Below are 21303 nucleotides of genomic sequence, written 5' to 3'. Positions count from 1 at the left end.
TTGAACTTGTTTGGTAATTAAAGATTTCTGTGTTGCAATTAAGAGATGGTCATGGCTTAAAAACCATCAACTGTAGCTTTGAGTAATCTTAAAGGTCAATCTGTAAATACACAAAATAAGAACAATATAATAGGAAAAATACATTTTGTTTTGCCAAAAATGAGGGCATTTTTGAAGGTTCTTCAAAGATTCAAATAATCTATTAAAAAAAAACATATTAGAAGATTTGTCGAACATAAAATGACACTCAGTTCTGACAGAATTAGGTCAGGAAGAAGCAATTGGTGGAGAGGTTTGACAGAGGTAAGACTGTGAAGCTCAAACTATGAGGTTCTGGTGTAGGAGAGGTCAGGGGTCAACCTGGCAGCTGTAATTGAATGCTGAGCAGAGTAGGGGGGGCAGAAGACCCAAAGATGAGATGGAGAGTGCAAGGAGGCAGTGACTCTCAACAAAAGGTCAACAACCTTACAGGTGAGCAACCCTCCCATCCCAGCGAAAAAAACTATCCCCTACATCTCAGCCTGGAAACCTCTGTGTTTTTGACTCCAAATCCTACATAATAAAACCTATTTTAAGAGCAGTCATCAATGACAGTTAAATTAAGCGTCAACCCACCAACATTTCCCATTGCTGAGAGACTCGAAGAAATCAAACCTTAAAGTAAACCTTCAGAATTCATTTAAATGTTATCGAGTTGAACAATGAAGAGACTTTTACATTTTTCACACCAATTAGCAACCATATAATCAATAGAAGGAGATCTGTAAAGATGAGTGGCCTTTTGTTAAACTAAAGCAACACATCCGAATAGCAGTCCTATGAGATCCAAGTTTCAACACATAAGTACACACATAAGTAAACTTCTGTGACATGTAGAGATTACACATATAGCACAATGGCACATTTTTATCCCATTTTGTACCATTTCTTTGCTTTCTGACATTTTCTACTTTAAGTTGTTCAGTCCACAACTCTTAGAGGGCCGACTCTATAAAGAATTTGGAATTTGACAGCATTTTACAGTAGGCAACAACAAATATAGAAAACCCTTTTTCTTAATATTTAAAAAAAAATCATAATATAATTTAATATACATTACAAAATGTGTTAATATGTTTTAAAATATAACAATTAAATTAAATATCCAATTTAACTTATTGAAATTGTTTTTAAATAACTGTTTTATAAAATTCCAGCCTAAGCATCAACATATAACAGACCACAAAAGCATCCTGTGATGCTCCTCAGGTTTTTTTTTCTCACTGTCTTGCTCAGGATTTGAGTGTTTGACAGCAGACAACAAAAGCTAGAGGGTTGATGACTGAAACGATTGAAACTGCTCTATAAAATGCAATTATACCCCAAAAAAGGTATTAGAGAAAAAATTCTTATGTAGTGTCACATGCTAAATGTTGAAGTTTCTTCTAATGTCCTTGTCATATCTTTAATAACATTACAAAATAAATTCAGTTATGAAATTAATTTCAATTATTTATTGTTTTGATTCCTTTTAAGACTATTTTTTAAACATGTAAATGTAAAGTTTTTTTCTGATGTTCTCATTTCTAATGTTAATATCTTTCTTACAGTCAAAATATTTCCTAATCAGATTTAATATTGTTGCATTGTTTAAATTTGATCTATATTAGCTCGTCAGTAAATATTGAGCACTTTAGATCACAAGTATCCTAATAAAAAAAAGGTCTGATCCTATCAAAACACGACTACTTTTCTGTTACAAACTATTTTGGTAGAACTAGATGAAGTTTTCTTCCTGATCTAAACCCACTGTGAAAATTATTCAATTGAATAATTACATATTCAAAAACATTACAAATTGTAAAGGTGACTGTCTGGAATATAACCAATTTTAGGGAAATGATCCAATATTAAATAAGATGTATCAGTATACATTTATTTTTAAATAAAGAAGAGTTTCAAAAAATCTATTTGGAGGTATAGAAAATGATATATAGTTTTTGTATATTTTCCCTGTTGCAGTCTTTGCATGCTCAGCCTCTTTATCAGTGCCCATCTCTTTCTGAACACTTTTTTTTCCTGAAAGAAGAGCTGAAGGTGGTGAAAGACCCAAACAGCTTTGTGTTTATCATCATTTTAATGACATAGGGGTGTAAATAAAATGCAGTATCGGGTTGTTTAAAAAAAGTCTGAGCAGTTTCTACTTTTGCTATAATTTAGCTTCTTTAATGTTTCTAGGATATTAGACAATTTGATCTTTTTTGCTGAGGCAATAGCAATAGAGCCAAGAAATACCACAAGGTGATAAGTAAGACTGGTTCTTTCAAATTCGACAAAACTGGAAGCTCAAACATTTGTTTGCTCAAGAAAGATAGTTCTATAAAGGAAAACAACATAATGGAGGGGTTTCTTTAATCTGTTGCAATAAGGACTAAAACAGTCCTTATATGCCAAGTATATGCCAAATATATAAATATTAGTATATTTTCCATGTATCATTTACACTGTATATGATACAATTATATAGATAATAACCTAGAAATTATCTTTGTAAAGTAACATTTTTACTCTACTTTTTTAACCACTTCTTAATTTGAATTAGAACTTGGCTGCACAATGCAAAACAATTTAATGGAAGTGATTAAATGAAGGACAGTTGCACAATTGACATGTACTAACTCTGCTTTTCACACTCACCCAAACAGAAACATGAGGAATGAGGAAAAACACTCAAAGAAGAAAACATAATTTGTAAAAACATCCATTAGAAGTTGTCATAAAATCCATGGTATATATTTTAAGATTATTTAATGAGAAAGCATGGAACAAGCTGGGACAAACAGCAATCCACAGTGCTGTGGTCTCAAGTCTCAAACAAGCTGGTTTTGGACCGAAAATAAACAAATGATACAAATAATGCTGAAAGGTAGGATATTTTAAGAGTTTCTGCTTTGGTTTGCCTGCTTCTACTCAGAATTACCATTGTTAAGATGAATGTAAATATTAAATTAGCCCAAATTTATATCTTAGAGGAAAGCAGTGCTTTGGAATGAGAACTGTTAGATAATATAACTTTAAACACACAACCTGAGTGATCCACAATACTCATGGAGTTTGAGCAAAAGCTATCCGATTTAATCAAAGTGCACAATGGGGTCAATGTCATGAACCAATAAGCCAATAACCTTTAAACTGTTCAGTGACACAAACAAAATATGGTATTTTGGAGAGCAGGTCCCAGTGAGTTCTGTGAAGCTTCCGATAATGTGAGCTGCTCACTACCTCCAAACCTGCCTATTTTTAAATCAGTTTCCTCCCACACAGGGAGGCAGTGTGAAGTGGCTTATAAATCCACACTTTGAGGAGCCACATGGTCAAAGGAAAGTCACGTGTGGATACATATTCTGGGCTTAAACACAGCTAATAGATTCCAGCAATGAAGCCAAACTGGAGAAGCGGTTGTGTGCATTGAAGAGGACTCAAAGCATAGCATGAAGAGCAAGTTTACATAATTGCATGATGGCAGATTCTTTTAGAAGACAGAAATTAGCACGTTTGATGTGTTTTTTTAATCTAAATAAGACATGAAAAGAAGCTAGAAGAGACAATGCAACGTTTTCCTAAACCAATAGTCCTCCCCGATTCGCTGCAGGAGAATATTCTGCTCTTGTGCATAACTCAAAAAAAGCAGCTTTTGGGTAGACTTTGTAAATGCTGTAAATGCAATCTAGCCTGAACTTTGTTTGTGAAGCCTTTTACTCCTGATGTGCACTTTGCAACAGCAATGAAGTCACAGCTAACAGTAAGATGGTTCACAGTCTGATTGAAGCTTGAGGGGGGTGAAGGAATTAGTAGCAGCCTAAGGAATCGTTTCTGCATTTCTCTCAACACTGAAGAGTTCTTTCACTGCAACATGCTTGCGAACACAGCCATGCTCATGTTAAGCTTATTAGTCACCCTGGATGCGATCTTGCTAGCTGAGGCTTTCAACACTTTCTAGTGGTGGCTTTACGCACATACACCTACTCACTACCATAAAAGCCTTTCTGTAAATGAACATACTCAGACACAGAGACTACCACTAGCAGGTACGCTGAAGCAACATACGGCCAGGTGCTCGGATATGAGCCTCACACTGAGTCTGGGCTAAATGAGGCAAGAGGGAAATATTTTTATCGTGCAGTTTAGCTGCCGAGAACACAACAAAGTCAAACAGGGCAAATTACAGGCTTGGACTCATATCCATAATTAATCTGTCAAGTATGCTGCACACAGAGTTACAGGTTTGCTGTTTTTCTGCTATTTTACCACAAAGTTGCCTGAAAGTTACCGTACTTTGAAAGTTCAATCAAGTGATTTCCCCTGCATCTAGAAATCCAAACAATAGGAATAAGCACAATAAAATGTAAAGTAATACATATTTTTAGGTGACCAAGTTTACAATTTAAAACAATAGGATAAGATATACAACTTAAATTAACATCTGATAGAAGTGAAAGAAAACTGAACGTTATTTTTAAAATATCAGACTTAATTTCACAGCTAATCTGTGATTTTCCCCATTGAACGTAAGATATATAAAGAGCTGTAAGAGTTGCAATTCCATGAGATGCATCGTCTCAGCAGGAACAACTCTGAGGATGATGAGAAACATGCTGTCATAAAGAGAGCTCAGTTGTAAGCACTCTGACACCCATTGCTATTTGGCCATTGGAGCTGTTAAAGGTGTCAGGGCTGTTCGCAGGCACTGCGTGTTTCACCAGCCAAGATGGCTTCCACATTTTTTATATCATGATTAATTATGGTTTCTGGTGGTAGTACAGTGAGAAAGTGTAAATTATTCCCACATTTTCTTCTGCCCTTCGTTCAGTCACTTTTGTGTAGGAAGATGCTATTGACGCCATTCATGGATGGCGACCAAAAGGCATGTACTTGGGGTGGCAAACTCTAGCGCCTATTAAGGGGTGGAAGTGGTGGAGGGGGGTCCTTGTCGTGTGGGCTGAACCTAGTCCAGACTGCCAGTTGACAGGGCCGGATTTTCCAGTATTGAAGAGTCTTGTTCAGTGGGCGAAGCTGGGAAAGAGGACTGCCCAGGGCTTGGAAGCTTGTAAAAGAATATTTCAAACAGACAAGCACCGTCTGTGTTCCAGTGTCACCAGCCCACCCGTCTGACAATCGAGACCATGTCATCACAGGTTCTGAGTAATGCAGAGAGCACTCTTATCACTGCAGAAGAAGTGAAAATGTTCAGACATCAGAGTACCTAGAGGTCCCAACAGCAGAGAAAGCACCTGTAAAGATTCAGAAACAGGAAAGGAGGACACCAAGTACAGTATACCCAAACACCTACAGGCAAAACATTCAAAAAACCAGCAGCAGCACCCAGTGAAATGCAGTCAGAATGCTGCGCTTCCCTTTGAAGCTTAAACAAAATCCACAATATTTCCTGGAAAAGAAAAAAAACCACACTTCGCTCACCGCACAGAAAATCCTTAGTTGTGGAGAACACGATGGAATAAAATAATTCGTCTGACAGTTCATTTTGTGCATGTCGATATATTTAGTGCTGTCAGAGGGGACATCATACAGAATGGCACTTACATCACAATGCAAAAACTGTTATCAGAGGAGGTACAGGTTTATGGTTCAAGGGCTCGTCCATTCATAGAGAACAAGCTCAGCCTCTCTGCCTGACACACTGATAAAGAAAACACAAATAAAACAGCTTCAGAGCTCCATCTTTGCCTCTCCCCAAGGGAATAATATATCATCCATCTGAATGTGGCACATATTGAATCATTTCCAGCTCTGATGATTCATTTGAATAAATCAGCCTTTTTTTATGCCAACCTGAACTGATACTGAAATGAAAGCAAAATGGAAGTAACATTGTAGGAAGAGAGAAAGAACAGGTGTTACAGTGTTCTATCACACAGCTAATCCTAATCCTTGATCAAGTAACAATTAATGACTACAGCATTAATCCTAACATCTCCAGCAAGTTGCTGTGATTCCTTTTAACTGTCAACTAGCCAGCCAACCTCACACAGACCAAATCCAGGGAATACATTGCTGCAGGCAGATAGGATCTTATCCTGGCTTTGCATGGATAAATGCACGGCAATATTTCAAGGACTGTAATGGACACATGCGTTTTTTTAACTCTCCATCTGACCACATTGTACAGACTGAACCTGCCTTCAGAGTTTCAATGATTGCAGCTTGTCCACAAATATAAGTCCATATTAATTTTGAGCATAAAAAAATGTAAGAAAACAGATTTAAGAAAAAAAAAAAGAAGCGTACAGGATCAGCCTATCGGCAAATATGAAAAATCAGCAGCTTGTGCAATGAAAGGGTTATATCTGTATTCAAGCTAAGAGACATACTCTCACATACACAGACACAAATCCTGTTGAGCTGAGCTGAGCACAGATACCCTACCAGCCCTTCAAGGCACAATTAGGATTTCACGGGGGGAAGAAATCTACATTCCTGCACGCATGAAAAAAAAAAAAAGTCTTTTCTCCCTCCACACAACAATATCAACTTTTTACTTAAGGAAAAACCTGGAGCACCACTAGATAGGATTTGGACAAATATAAAAAAATATTTCTAAAAAAAAAAACAAAGAGAAAAAAAATCTACATTTAAGATACAGTTATTAAGGGAAAAAAATCATCTGTTTGAGGAAAGATTCAGTCTTAAGCCTCCCAGTTCCAATCAATTTCTTCTATTCTGTGTTTTATAAAAAGAAGCAACCACTCATAGTTTGTTTGAAGTGCTCGTTGGTGTGCAGCTCTGTGAGGTTCAGCAGTGTTTTGCACGGGCTCCTGCAGTGTGTGATTATCACACCTGTCAGACTTTCAGTCCGAGTACAAGGGGTCAAGTATCTGCCAGTTTGAATAAAAGAAGAGATGGAGCAAAACACACACACACATGCTATTTTTCCACACACTATCCTAACATCTACTAAAGCACTGCAGAGTTACACAATATGGTGCAGCACAGGCTGGGGAATGATGCTATCCGAATCTCTTCCCAATGCAAACTGCTGCTTCTGTTGTAGCCTTTGTACAAAAAGGACAACGCTTTTAATTTTTAAATTATCTTGAACAAGTCTATTTCTTTAAAAATGTTGAGAAGTGTAAGTCACTTTGTTTCTGTATTTAAATATTAAAAAATGCACCAAAAAAACTAAAGCAAATTTAAGAAAATAAGTCCAGAAACAATTTATATTTGACAGCTAACTTCATTTGCAGTCATGGACCAAGATTAATCGGGAATTGTTTGTGGACATTGCTGCAGCCAGTTTAAAACATCAGATATACTTTGCTGTATAGTACAAGTAGAAGTTACTCAAGACAAAACACGTTTCTCAGAGGAACAAATAAATGCTGGGAACAAAGATTACCATGGTGATCAAAAGAGCAGCAGTATTATTTTGGACCCATCTAAATGAGAAAGATTTCAACAACAGGCTTTGGCTTGGATAGTGAAAAGGAAATGCAAGTTCAGTGTTTGTTATATCACAATGTAAATGACAAAAGCCTTTTTAAAGGCTATTTTTGTGTGCAAATCCCTTCATTTTTGATAAAAATCTGTCTTCAAAACAATTGTTTTTTTTAATGAACTCTTTAAATTGTACGGAACCCCTAAAGGGGCATTGAAGAAAAAAGAATTGAAGTAAAAAAATAAAATAAAATCAAGGTAAAAAAAAAACAGGTGGGCACAAGATACTAACCAGTTTTTTTTCACTTAGATTTTTTTTAACATATTTTTTTCCTTTTACTTAGATTTTTTTCCCTTTAATGTCCCTTTAGAGGCTCCGTAAAATAGCAAATGAAGGTTATATGAGAGGCAGCTAGCAATAAACCCCTATACAAATTGATTCCTTATGTGACAACTACAATTAGATTTTCTATGTTTTCTTCAGTAATTAACAAAAAGTGACAGCTAAAGTCTCATTGTTCATCAAAGACCTAAGTCCAACTCGTTTTCTGCATTTGGTCCCAGCTGCTGTCGGAGACAATTTGGTGGTTCAACTCCTAATGCTGACTGTCAACAGAGAGGGACTGAGTACCACATTTTAGGGTCTTTGGTATGACTTATGATTTTTGTTTTCATACCAAGTCGTAGAGCGAACACGCTACCATTTGACCACTGAGCTTGAAAGATGTGTTAAAATAAGAAAAGATACAAGAATATGGATAGATTTGAAGACCCACTCTGACGTGTTTTTGGTGTTAACATATTTTTGTAGCATTTCTCTGATTATGGGGGACTATGTAAAGAATTTTCAGCCTAAAATTGCTATTCTGGGTATTTCTTTGTTGGAATCATTGTAAATCAGGAGTAAACAGAAAATGCAGTTGGATAAAGCTTGTCTCTGTGATGTAAAAAGTACAATTGGTAGGCCATAAGCTTCCTGCTCCGCTCCATTCTGATGCATCCACTTGTACACAAATAGATCCATGTACGTCTTTGTTTTTCTTGTCTGAGCTGGCATCTGGCACAAAACTGTACGGCTGGATAGTACCAAGACTGCTTGCCATTTTTGTTGCACCCATAATGTTAGGCTGGGGGTGTGAGGGGCTGTAAGCTTGAGAGAGTGTAAACAGAGAACTTAGAGGAAGTAGGTCTGGGGTTGCTCTGTGCCAACAGTCCTGCCCACAACTCAGAGGCAATTATTTCAGTAGAAACCCTGTCCTAGAAAACGGCACAGGTTTTAAATTTGGGCACAAAAAAACATGCATATATCATAATTAAAAGATCACTGGGAACACTTTTAAAAGACCAAAAGATTATCTGAATGGGTCTTTAAAGAAAAGAAGTTAAGGTTCTATTTTTGCTAGATGCTAATTATAGCTATACCCCATCATTAAAATTCATATTCATTTGTCATAGAACTGCTCAAACTCACATCTACACAAAAAAAGACTGCAGCAATGGCGTAATGATTTTGACCCCATCAAATCTAGTTCAAGTTTGACGGACATTAAATGAAACATCCCGTTTAGGATGAATGGTTAATGATTTCAGCTACAATAAATGTCTTCATGTGCAAAACCTACAGTTTTACTGATAAGATATGGCAAAGCAAATGCCTTTAGGCATACCCATAGAGCAGGATGCCAAATAGAGACACTAGCAGTACTTGAGTTTGACCAGGACCTTTTACTTGTCTGGCTTGTTAAGAAGAGAAACACACTGAAACTGTCACATCTGATTCCTAAATCAAAGGTCAAGCACAGCGTCTATCTGAAAATGCCCACATCTGAATGTCAGGCATAAAAGTGGCATCAAGACAAATCATGTGAGCATTGTGCTTCAGTTCGATCATCTTCCATACCTTTTATGACATTCACAGAAAGAAACAAAGCCTCATGCCAACACCTACTCTGTGAGAGAGCTCTTTCAGTTCAGCTCAAAAGCTGAGAGCTCCAAACCTCCACACCACAGTGTGGGCAGTGCTGGCAGCGCCATGTGCCTAAGAACCCTGACTGAGTGCAACAGTTGGACTAATAACACAAAGAAGAAAGTAAAATGGACACATAGTGGAGACAGCCGCAGCTTCACAGCCGAGAAGCAGGTTGACTCCTGCCCACCTTTTTCTTTTTCAAGAGTGGAAGGTGTCCACAATGCCTCTGAGGTCTTAGTGCCATGAGGGGCGGTGAGCTCTCAGCTTCAGCCACTTCAGGGTAGAGCAAATCACTTTAATATGCTAAGAAGATTAAGCTGGATAAATGTCTAGATACATTTTTTGAAAAGCCACATAAATCTCCAGTGTTTTTATTTGGGGAGGGGCGGTGCGTGAGTCAGTTGAGACGATCAACACAAACCCACCAAAAGGAAATGTGATTGGCTGGGAAAAATTGGGCTTATTTGAGATTTTGCGTTTTAAGCTTCTTGAATCTAAGACCATCCCACCTCTTTCTTATTATTTTTAACACCAACCTTTGGGACAACAGAACTACAGATGGAAAGAGAAAAAAAAAGACTGGTCACAGTTTCATCTGCTCTCTTAGCTTAGACTCAGCAGCCTTATCCTGCTTATGCTGATTTTCTTTGGTCTTAATTGTGCAGGTCAATGTTTTTCTCATGTGTTAATCTGCTTGTTACAGTTTATAAGAAAACAGAAAGTAGAAGAAAAGAGGTTAAAGTGCAAGGTGTCCAAAGTGAAGCACCTGAACATCTTACCAAATCCCTTTGTGAGTTTCTTTTTTTTTAACAAATCAGGTATTCCAAATAAATAAATTAATTTTAAAAAAGCATAATCCAAAAAGCAGAAGGGATGGCTCTTCTTAACTAATATCTGAAGAATTAGCAACATGAAGGTGTCCGCCTGTCAGCCTGCTGTGATAGAAATTGAGAGTGAAAATGCAAGAGGGAAAAAATGGGACAAATAATGTGAAGGGATTAACAAATCATTTGCATAACATTTACAACCCTTCCAAACTACAGGATCAGGAAGCTGACAGAGAAGGCAGGTTTATCATTCCTTTAAATCAATTAGCACATCAATGGAACAGATCATAGCAACTGTAAGACTCTGAGTGACAAAAAGAACGTGAATTTTGTTATCAAATCCCAAAGAAGCAATGAAAGCAGGCAAACAAGGTAGCAAAGAAACTAGAGAAATAGCTAAAGTCTATATTTGAAAAGATACTTTCCTTCCACTATGCCAAATGTGAATTAACCTGTTTTTCTTCACAGTCTGTCTCTCCATCCGGAGTTAAGACAATAAGACCACTGAGGAGATGAAGGGGATGGCATTAAAGAGAGTTAAGCATTATGAGAAGCCCTGAAGCTGTTCTTAGAGAAGGTGAATCAGAGGATTGGGACGAAACTGTAACTAAACCCTCTGCCGGACCACAAACGAGATGCACAAAACATTTTGGGCAAAATGCCACTAAGCTAAGCATCTGGATCTTAAGCAAACTTTACTTAATCACTGTTAACTTTGTAATTACTTAGTTCTTAGCAGAAGAAGCTGTCAAAAGAAACCACAAACAAACACAAGTGCCGCATAAGTTTTCACCAGTCTGCACTTCAACTTTTCAACTAAAAGAACAGGTAAAGGTCTATTTCTTTATTTCTCTATCACTCCATCTTATTTGCTGGACGGATCACATTTAGAAGATTCACTGGGTTTATACTGTACCTCAGTAGGACCAAGTCTTCACCAGTTCTTACAACGATTCTCTGGCAAATGTTAGATTCCTGCAGCTCATAAAAATAGAAATTTAATCTTGTATGTTTGTCAAAGTATCCACAGGAGCAGATGCACTTTCCATGCTGATTATGAATCTCTATTTGAACAGCTCTTACAGTCAATGTATATGAACTGACAAGTGAAGGTTTCTGCATGAACCCTGAATAATAATTATCAGGAGGCTCAGGTTTTAAAAAGACGTGATACCTCTCTAAGACTTCACTAAAGTAAATCTGAATCCAAATCAGAAAACGTATTACTGTCATCTATTTAATTTTGTTTTCTAAGATACAGATGCTTTTTTGCATTACATGGCAAGCAAATTATTACATAAGCATTATAGCTTATAATAAAATGTCTCAAAGTGTCTAAGCAAATAATTGTTAAGGCTATAAATCTTAATCAATCTCTATTCTCTGTGCTTTTGTCAAATTTAACTTTCTCATCTTAAAGCCTTCATAGCCTGCCTGCTCCAACCCTCCCATTGAGCATACAAACCTCGTCAGATTAGTTAAAAATGTCTTTTGCTTTTGCAACAACAAAGAAGTAGGAAAACAAACAAAACTCACTGTCACGGTTTAACATCATATCCAGGAATGTTGTGGAGGAAAAAGGAAAACAGGAAACAGAAGTGAAAGTAGTCATAAAATGTTTAAACGCTACATTTATGAATACCAATTAATCAGCCAAGCCAGAGATGGCAAATCATGGAACAGCTTGTGTGAGCACCTCTGGGTGTAACTCAAAGCCACACATGCTGCAAAACGTTCAAGAAATTGGTTAAAGTTTACTGCTTCTTGTTATGAACACATTCAATTAATCCAGGAGTCTAGATACCAGGAGGTAATCATTTCCTCTTTAGAAACCTGCATGAATCACTCGTGTTATTTTGTAATGGGCAATGATTGAAGAGAGCAGGATAGAGGTCAGCTTATAGGGGTGTTATCATGACAAACAGGAACATTTGCCAAGGAATAAGCTCTTGGTATCACAGAAAAGCGTGCCACTTTAATCCAGCACAGCCAAAAAAACACCCACCTGATGACATGGAATGAGAAATTACATGGGTTTTCCAATAACCGTTTCACTTTTTGACCCTCACTGTCAGAGAAAGGGCCTTGCGTTTTCTGCTAAACACATTCCTGTCTTCACTTAACAAAGATCACCTCCGACTGAAAATGAAATCCTTATCAGTGTGCTCTAATATCCCCAACAGAGACCGACTAGGATTCCTGCATGGGTGGACATGTAGGCTTTCCTAGGAATGACAGGGTCTGTTAGAGAGGAACCCCACCCTCGCTTTCGCCAACATGCCAGCACAGAGGAGAGTGGGCAGTGCTGAGACGGCAGCCTGCCGTGGGCACTGCCAGGCTTAAAGCTGCCCTGTCGTCAGAGGCTTGTAGAAAAGAACACTGAGATTCACAAAAAAAAAAGGAGGGGGGGGGGGATCATTGCATTTAAATCCTCTCTTAACGCCCCCACATGTTTTAGCAAAGCATAAAAATCATTCACGGAGAGAAAGCGAAAAAGAAAAAAGATAGAGGGAAATAGAGAGGAAACAGCTATTAGCAGCAGTAAGCAAGCTCAAGAGATCATAGTGAGGCAGCTCTAATCGCAGTTATGGTTTAAACCCTCATTCCATCCACCAGATGCAAGAAATGTGCACCCAAAAAACAAGGCTTTGAAATCCCTCATGTCTAAGAATGTGTCCTGTGGCTATAGACCTTACTAAAAACAAAAACCTTCAAAAACGGTCTTCAATTTTGGAGTCATAGTAGCTTGTGGTCTGCTTTTTAAAAAACATCAATTAAAACAGCCTTGTAAATAAATAAATGTGAATTATGACATAATATGTAAAATATTTAAATTATATTTTTAAAACATAACAATTATTGTAAATATATATATACTGTATATATATGGAAATTCTGATTTCATTGTATTTCCTGTGTCTTGCCGACAACAAAGTTTAATATTTAGCTGTTTCTTCTAAACCTTGTTTGCTAGTTCTCGTAGAACCTTAATCTACACGACTAATTCTCTCTTCTTTTTTTTATTTTAGGATTTTAGCATTCACATGAATATTAAGGTAAATTCAAACATTTTTGTCTAGACTTTAATTGTGCTAAAGACATTCTGCTTGACATTTAAAAACCTGTTTAAGCATCTCCATTATATATAATTTATACCTTTATGGAGTAATGTTTAATTTAGTAGAACTATTTAGCAGAGGTGACTGAATGCTGCCATAAGCTACATTTAGTAATGAGTAATGCCTGTCTGACTTTTTCTTTTGACCTGTCAGAGAAAATGTGTACTTTTGTAAACAGTAAGGAAATGTGTCATTAATGTGGGGCCTTTTCCCCTTATTTGACATTTTAAATAACATATTTTAAATATTTACAGAGAACACAGTGATGTGTAGGTAACTATGATCCTGTGGATTCTAAACACAGAAATGTATATTGGTCTCAAAGTACCTTAGAAGTGTTATCATTGGTGTGAAAGCTTTTTTTCCCAGTAGTTTTGTTTTTCTTGTGGTTTTCAGAGACAAAGGAAAAATCCATTAGATGAAAACACTACAAGCGTGTTTACAACACGTCCAACTGCTAGCTTTTAACAATGACTCCTGAACACATTTTCTGAAGTCCAGCACTCATTAGCACTTACCTTTACTTAACATTAACTGTAATGAAGCTGTGTTGTAAATAGTTTGCTCCCATTAGCCAACAGAGGCCTCTGAATGCATCTTAGATTTCTAAAAAAAATCCATTATCGCCAATGCCAGTTTTGGTAACAGACAAGCTGAAGGGGAGAATGGCACCTCTGAAGTTTCAAAACAATATTCTGCAGTTTTTGTGGTAGTTTGTCCTTTTTGTTTTTAGAAATCAACACGTATTTAGAAGCAGGTCTACTGCCTGTTGTGTTTCATTACAATTACTCAGCAGTCATGCATCGCGTCCCAGTAATGAAGTGGGTGTTACAGTGGGAGGACTTGAGCGGCCACTATTTGTATTCTTGCCATTGGCTACAAGGGCTAAGTGGCAGAGTGGCGCTGAGACAGAAAGCGTGGTGGACTGGCAGACCAACTAGAGAACCACAACCAACAATGTGAACCTGGAAAAGTGTATGTTTACAGACGTGTCAGGAAAAAAGAGAGAATCGCATTTCAAAGCTCAGATAATAAAGTTTGTATTGATTTAATCTAACATGTAATCTGTTTTGCTGTCTGACACCAATTCGGGCAATAAAAGAAAATCATGTAAGACAGCAATATAGATAATACGACCATAGATCAAATGGAGTTTGGGCAACTGAAGGGCTATAGATCATGTTCAAGCTAGACTGCTTAGCTTTGGAATACATGAAGTAGCTCCTAAATTGAGGTGGCTTTCAATTTAAGTTTTCAATTTACAGACATGAGGGTTTTATAGTGGGTTTCTGGAGTAAGAATACACTGCTCCAAATACAGCCACCCCAAAAGAGAATATGATTTACTAACATTACATTAAACTTCCTCATGAATGTCATCAACCTTCTGTCCCTTTATACACACACTAAAGTATATCTGTATAGATTTTCATTTTATGCTTGTTTACCTACACCAGGGGCAGCACTACTTTTAAATTTTATAATTACGCATTTTTTCAGGAAAGGTTGAAAATTGTATATATCATATTTAATTTTAGCATTAAACTGAAATCCATTTATGATGCAAATTTTGGTTTAAGTGACTGTCTTGAACTCTTAATTCTAGTCCTCCATTGTTCTTTACAAGGGTTACAATAAAATTAAGAGTAATTTAATACATGTAAAAAGTAAAATTTTTACATAATCAAACCTTTACTCTTAAAGGTTATTATAACAATTATTTTTTAAGTTACTAAAATGTAGCTCATTTAAAACTTTTTTAAAATAAAGTGCCACCTGAGTACAAAACGACCTTAAATGGGGTAAAAAGAATGAGGGTCTAGCACCACTTTCAGGTTATTGAAGAGAAACAGTTGTAATGAAATCTTGAGTGTAGGGATCACAAAGTAAAAATAATTAATGTTAGTATTAATACTCTTAATAATGTTTTTAAAAAGAATTAAAAAAAAATTAGTAATTTAATGTCGTCAGACAACTCAAGCAAGCCCTGGAGTTGTGTCATGAACCCACAGCGAAGCTTTTTTTAGTGCATTAATGCACTCTAGTGGTCAATAACAGCATGTCTACATTTTCTGGGAATTATTTTACATAAAGTCAACCAATTGGTGTTTGACAAATGAAAAAAAAATAGAGCCAAATGTATGCTTTGTATTTGTTTTCTTGTAGGGCTAATATAAATATTGTGAAATTTGTTAAGATCTTATAATATTTCTGGGTTGGTTAATTGTGAATCAGAAATATAACCCACAAATGTATTTAATCACAAGAATATGTAAGAAAACATCACAAACTGAAATATCTCACAACTCACCTTTGCATGGTTTAACGGGAGAGCAAGGTCTCATTGTAAAAACAGACTAAGATTTAGGGGAGTTGGTACATTTTACTCTAATCATTTCTATGCCAGTGAGTTGCAGACAGAACAAAAAGCAGGACAGTAGACCGACACTAACGTGGATGTGAGTAAACAAAGGTTTTCTGTTTTTTATATCAATAAAAATTCAGAAAAGATCCAATAGTAACTGTTTATTTATAAATGTCACATTTCATCCACACACTCACACACAGAAGCTACAGTATATATACACTATAGTACCAAAAGTAATCACTCACCTGCCTTGACTGACATTGGAATTCATGTGCCATCCCATTCCTAACCCACAGATTTCAATATTATGTCAGACCACCTTTTGCAGCTACTACAACTTCCAGTCTTCTGGGAAGGCTGTCCATGTTTGAGGACTGTGTTTATCCCCTGTGCTATCCTAGGCACTTTAACATTGGGAGTTGGGTCATCTAGACCCACAAAACAGTGTGCTGAACCTTTTTTCTTCAATGATTTGTGATCTTTACTGGTGTCCATGGATTACATGAAATCCTCTCCACCTTTATCCAACTTTGTAATGGTAGAGATAACACGTCAATGTAAGGGTGGGGTCATAGAATAGCACAAGGGTAAAAAGGAATCTTGACAATTCTTCCAAAAGCGCATTGGTTGATGTTGGTCAAGAAGACCTGGCTCTCATTCTCCGCTCTATTTCATCTCAAAGGTGTTCTATCAGGTTTAGGTCAGGACAAGTCAAGTTCATCCACTCCAGACTCTGTCATCCATGTCTTTATGGACCTTGCTTTGTGCACTGGTGCAGACATACTGGAAGAGGAAAGGGCCTGCTCCAAACTGTTCCCCCAAGGTTGGGAGCATGGAATTGTACAAAATGTTTTGGTATCCTGAAGCATCCAGAGTTCCTTTCACTGGAAATAAGGGGCAAAGCCCAAGTCCTAAAAAAGAACACACACCATAATTCTGGATAGATGACTTCAATTCCACCACTTTGAAAAATATATTAATTGCAAAATAATTAAAATCACTTTTCTAAGGGAATCTGAATGTAGCAAAGCCAAACATAGCAGACAGAAGAAGAAAAAGAAAACATAAAAACCTTTAAGTAATTTTACACCTTCTTTATTATCAAAGCCCTGATTTGAAAAACTACTGTGACTTACTGGCAGAAAGAAGGATCCAGTAAGTCTGGGGTGTCCTCAGATGTTTCCACATTGTGAAGCTCCACAAAACACAGAAGTGATAGCAAAAAAGGTGCACATATCTAAATGAAAGCAACAGTCATTGTTAATATTGCACTTCACTTGATCAGAAGCAGTCACATCATACTCATTTTGCGATGTATAATACATTTGAAGTGGCTAGTAGAAAATTAAGTTACTGAAATGGCTGTAAAATGCCAATTTTTCTGTTTTCTGAAACGTTTGTCAAACCAAGCATAAGCAGCTTTCAAGATGTCCTTTTTTTTTTTTTTTTAGCATCTCTAAATATTGTAAAGCAGGTGTCCAAACTTTTTGCAAAGAGGGCCAGATTTGGTGAGGCAAAAATGTGTTGGGGCCAACCAATTGGCCTGGATTTTTTTAACCTTTATAACATTAAATACAAATTAACTATTAAATGAAAACTACTAAATGAAAAACGGCTCATGACAGAACTCCAGTACTCCCGCTTGTGGGCCAAACCATGTTCTTTTAAATTGGCTGAAGAATTTTAACTGTCTACAGAAACATGTTGATTTTTGTCAGATGTTTACCTGTCAGTCATGATGGCAGGGACTACTATGACCTAGAGCAGTATGGTTAAACACAAATAGAAGATGATACCTGGATGAAAGCTTCCATTTACTATACATAAGGGTTTGATGATTCATAGATTCTAATAGATAGAATAGATTCTAATATGGCAAATAAGGGTCAATTTTTGTTATTCTGGGGTATCATAAATCCATAACGTATAAGAGTTTTGACGGTGTGGGATTTTTGATCACTGTGGTGATGAACCAGCAGGGGACGCGGTGTTGCGGTTAACCGCAATCCCCCCCCCAAACACACAATCCCCCGGCGGCCGCATCGCGTTGATTCTTCTGCAGCGGACCGCACTCGAGCTGCATGCGAGTCTTCACCTGTGCTCTCTGGTACAGACATCTTCTCTGAATATTATTGCCCCGTAATAAACGAGACTGCAGACACTTTATCACCTTTCCGGTAGCCATGAAGCCTGACACCCATGAAGAACCCGGGGCAGGAGGCTCCGCTTTTATTTATAGACACGTAACTTTGCACGGCACAAAATAGTTCCCAAACAAAACATGTAGTGATATTCATTGCACTCTAACAGTGCACGTTCTTGTTTGGTATTACAGAGTGAAGGAGAACAGTAATAAAAGGTTTCCCCCAGAATAACAGTGACTGATTCTTTATTAAACCGCTCTGGAGTAGAGCTGGGATGGTGTGGGATTTTTGGTCACTGCTGTGATGAAGCAGCAAGAGTCTCTGTGTTGGGACTTTTGCGACACCCTCCCCCCCAAACACAAAATCCTCCGGCGGGCGACCGCGTCGCATGTAATGGAAATGAATAATTAGAACGTAGTACATTTGTCGTATTTCCTCGCGAGACGGAAACTTCTGTTGTAGAATGTGGATGTGTATGTGCTGCTGAAGCCGTGCGCGCGTGTGTGTAAGAAGAGGGAGCGTGTGCAGCGTAGAGGGAGTGAGAGGTGCGGCGCAGGGAGTGAAGGAGAACAGTAATAAAAGGTTTCCCCCAGAAGCCCTTGAAGTCTGAACTCAGGACTAGCAGAAAAAGTAAATTATCAGCAAAGATGAATGTGTTCAATGTGCTTATTATAGTTCCAATCATGCACCATATGCAGAACTTTAAAAAAACAAAAAAACTTAAATTTTTAAAAAAAAGTGCAGTGATGCAGTGATGCGTCACACCTCTACGTATAAGCTTATGTTACAAATTCTAAACACAAATGTGATACCAATGGTTTGCCAAACTAGTAACAAATTATTTGTAATTTTCAATGAAACTATTGGCTTTTACGTAATTTTAGCTTCCAATAATATACACATGAATAGACAAAGATTGACAAGAAGCTCCTTATGGTCTACACTTCATAAAGATTGTTAAGTTTTCAACTAGGTTTGAATAAATATCATTAGTTGAACATATCTATCAGCCTCAAACTTGATCCAGTCCATAAACACATAGAAGATTTTAAATAGTAAAACAAGAGAATGTCAGTCATTCAGGTGTCCATTTGCACACAGCAGCTGTGCTGCATGATCAGACAACAAGCCAAAGTAACAAATAAGATCAAGGTTTTAAAGTTTGTCACCAGCTTTTTCTGAAGCTCAGATCTGCCTATATAGCCTTTTTGCTACCAAACTTTCCTTTCTCTGAGGTTGAAAGTAATAATGGCTGCACTTTTTGAAACAGTTTTAATTATCATGAAGCAGATAACACACAACAACTGTGTTGTGTGTGTCTGCAGTATTAAGAAGATATCTAGAGTGGAGACAGAAAAAGGACAAACCTGCACCTTGAATGCACAATAGCTTTCTTTATCAAGATGCTTGTTTTATAAACTGGTTACCCACACAAGTTACCATGCCCCAAAACATAGATATTAACCATTTGACTGACTTGATTCTATGACAACAAAGCTAAAGAACAGACAAAACAAAAGAAATCCTAACCACTCCAAATAACCTTTAACATGTCTTTACACTGTGGGAAAAAGAGGGAAGGCCTATTGAGAAAAAAAGAAAACAATAACCCATGTAAGCAAAAGATTCTACCCACTCATGTGGAAATTCACAGGTGAAGTCGGAATCCTTTTCATTGCAATTATTTGCTCTTCAGTAATTTGTAAATTAATTGTTGTGATAAAAAATGCCCTGAAATGTGGAATACTAAACTTTAGTTAGACTGGTTGGACTTTACTGAAGCACTTGTCTGTTTTTTTATCTTGTTACAGATTATGACATTGAGTTACTCTTATTGCTTCCTTATACTAAGATTTTCAACTTTTATTTAATTCTGTGCAGCACTTTTTGACAACTATGTTTCAAGTATTGTCCTCCTTTAGGCCAGACTACAGTGCAGATGATAAATAATCAATCTCTATGTAAAGAAAAATGAGAATATAAAGAAATTTGTGTTTGGTGGATTTTTTCTTCATTTTAACAATGCTTCCTGGGTAGTTTTTTTTAACCATTAGAAGGCCAGTTTATTTTCAACAGAGCCAGATTTGGAAGGGAACGTACATTTGTGGGAGGAGCAGCAGAGCTGAGTATTTGGCTTCCACCCTTGAATAACATTGCCACAGTGTCTCCACAGATCCCATGAGTGTTCAACGGGGTGGAGACCAAAACTGCTGGCAGGACATTCCATCCTCTACAGTCGCAGATTCTGGTGATAGTCTCCAATAAACCTCACTCTCTGGGAACATGCACTGTCATCTTGGATGATAGAGTTTGGTTAGTGGAGATACAAGACTGCCAATGGTTGAAGAATCTGGTCTAGATACCTCTTTGCATTGACGTTGGCTATGTGCAGTTCCTTCAGATTGTCCAGCCAAACAGCCATTGGCCATATCGTCCTGCAAATCTTAACTGCAAATCTGTGTAAGACAGCAGACAGTACCTAATATGTGCTGGCAGTGTGTGGAAAGCGTCTTTTTGGGGGCCTCATCTGTTTGAGATGCTGGTGTCTGGCATCACCCAATATATAACACACAACGGTCCAAGAAGCTCACAAAGGGGCTTGACACTGACAGAAAATATTTGACAAACTCATTCTTAGCTTTGCTAAACACAAATGCATTCCTTAAAAATGTAGTATTATTGAAAAGAGAAGTAAACCGTCTGTCTGTCTTTCAATCTATCTAAAAAAAAGTAGTACCGTGCGCATTGATTTTCCCTCAGTCATGTCTTCACGCGCAAGGACACATCAGACAGCTTCTATTTATAACTTTGCTTCTTTTTAGACTAGCTCATTTAATAATTACTTTATCGTTATTAAAACGTTTAATTTAAGCTATAATTTAACTTCTGGTAACATAACGTTTCCCACACAGTTCTCACTTTTTTTAATATTAATTTTAAGTATCGTATTTTTACACGTCACTAAGTTCGGAAGCTTCCAATTTTAACTTGGAAGTCCATGATGAAAGAGTGCGTCAAGTCCTCTAGCTTAATGTATAAAGTACAAACTTCCTTGGCATACAGAATTTCGGCAGCTGCGTCACTGTAAATTGGCGCGTTTACCATCTTTGACAGGCCCTTCTTTCGGAGGCAGGTTTCCTCCTCCGGGTCTTCGGCTGCCGCAGTGGAGTCCGCTGTCAGAACAGGCCGCTGACGTCATAAGCAGCAACAGGTGAGGGCAAGCTCCGCCAAAATAAAAATACATAAACAAAATCGAGAGCAAATAAAAAAAACTCAGAATTTATAGTTTGCGCTTTGTTTATTTAGTAAATATTATTTACACATTTTGAACAACACATGCTACAGAATTTTAGGTTTGCAGCTGCTAAATCATAAAAACAGCTTTTGAGGGGGGAAAAAACCTGGAGACTACTGAAAAACCAACCAGGTTTTAACCACTGAGAAAA

General features: G+C 37.2%; 1 protein-coding gene across 1 annotated transcript in view; it reads right to left on the bottom strand.

The window, feature by feature from the left end:
* The window catches only part of pebp4 (phosphatidylethanolamine binding protein 4), a 69161-nt gene extending 48093 nt beyond the window's left edge, over positions 1 to 21068 (bottom strand). The window contains exon 1 of the mRNA XM_023958552.1: positions 20960 to 21068. Within this exon, the coding sequence (XP_023814320.1) occupies positions 20960 to 20962 (3 nt within the window). The 5' untranslated portion in view covers positions 20963 to 21068. The remainder of the gene's footprint in view (positions 1 to 20959) is intronic.
* Between the last annotated feature and the right edge of the window lie 235 nt (positions 21069 to 21303).

The sequence above is a fragment of the Oryzias latipes genome, chromosome 9, assembly GCF_002234675.1.
Source record: "Oryzias latipes chromosome 9, ASM223467v1".
In the NCBI taxonomy this organism is placed as follows: Eukaryota; Metazoa; Chordata; class Actinopteri; order Beloniformes; family Adrianichthyidae; genus Oryzias; species Oryzias latipes.
This window is presented reverse-complemented; position numbering and strand designations above follow the sequence as displayed.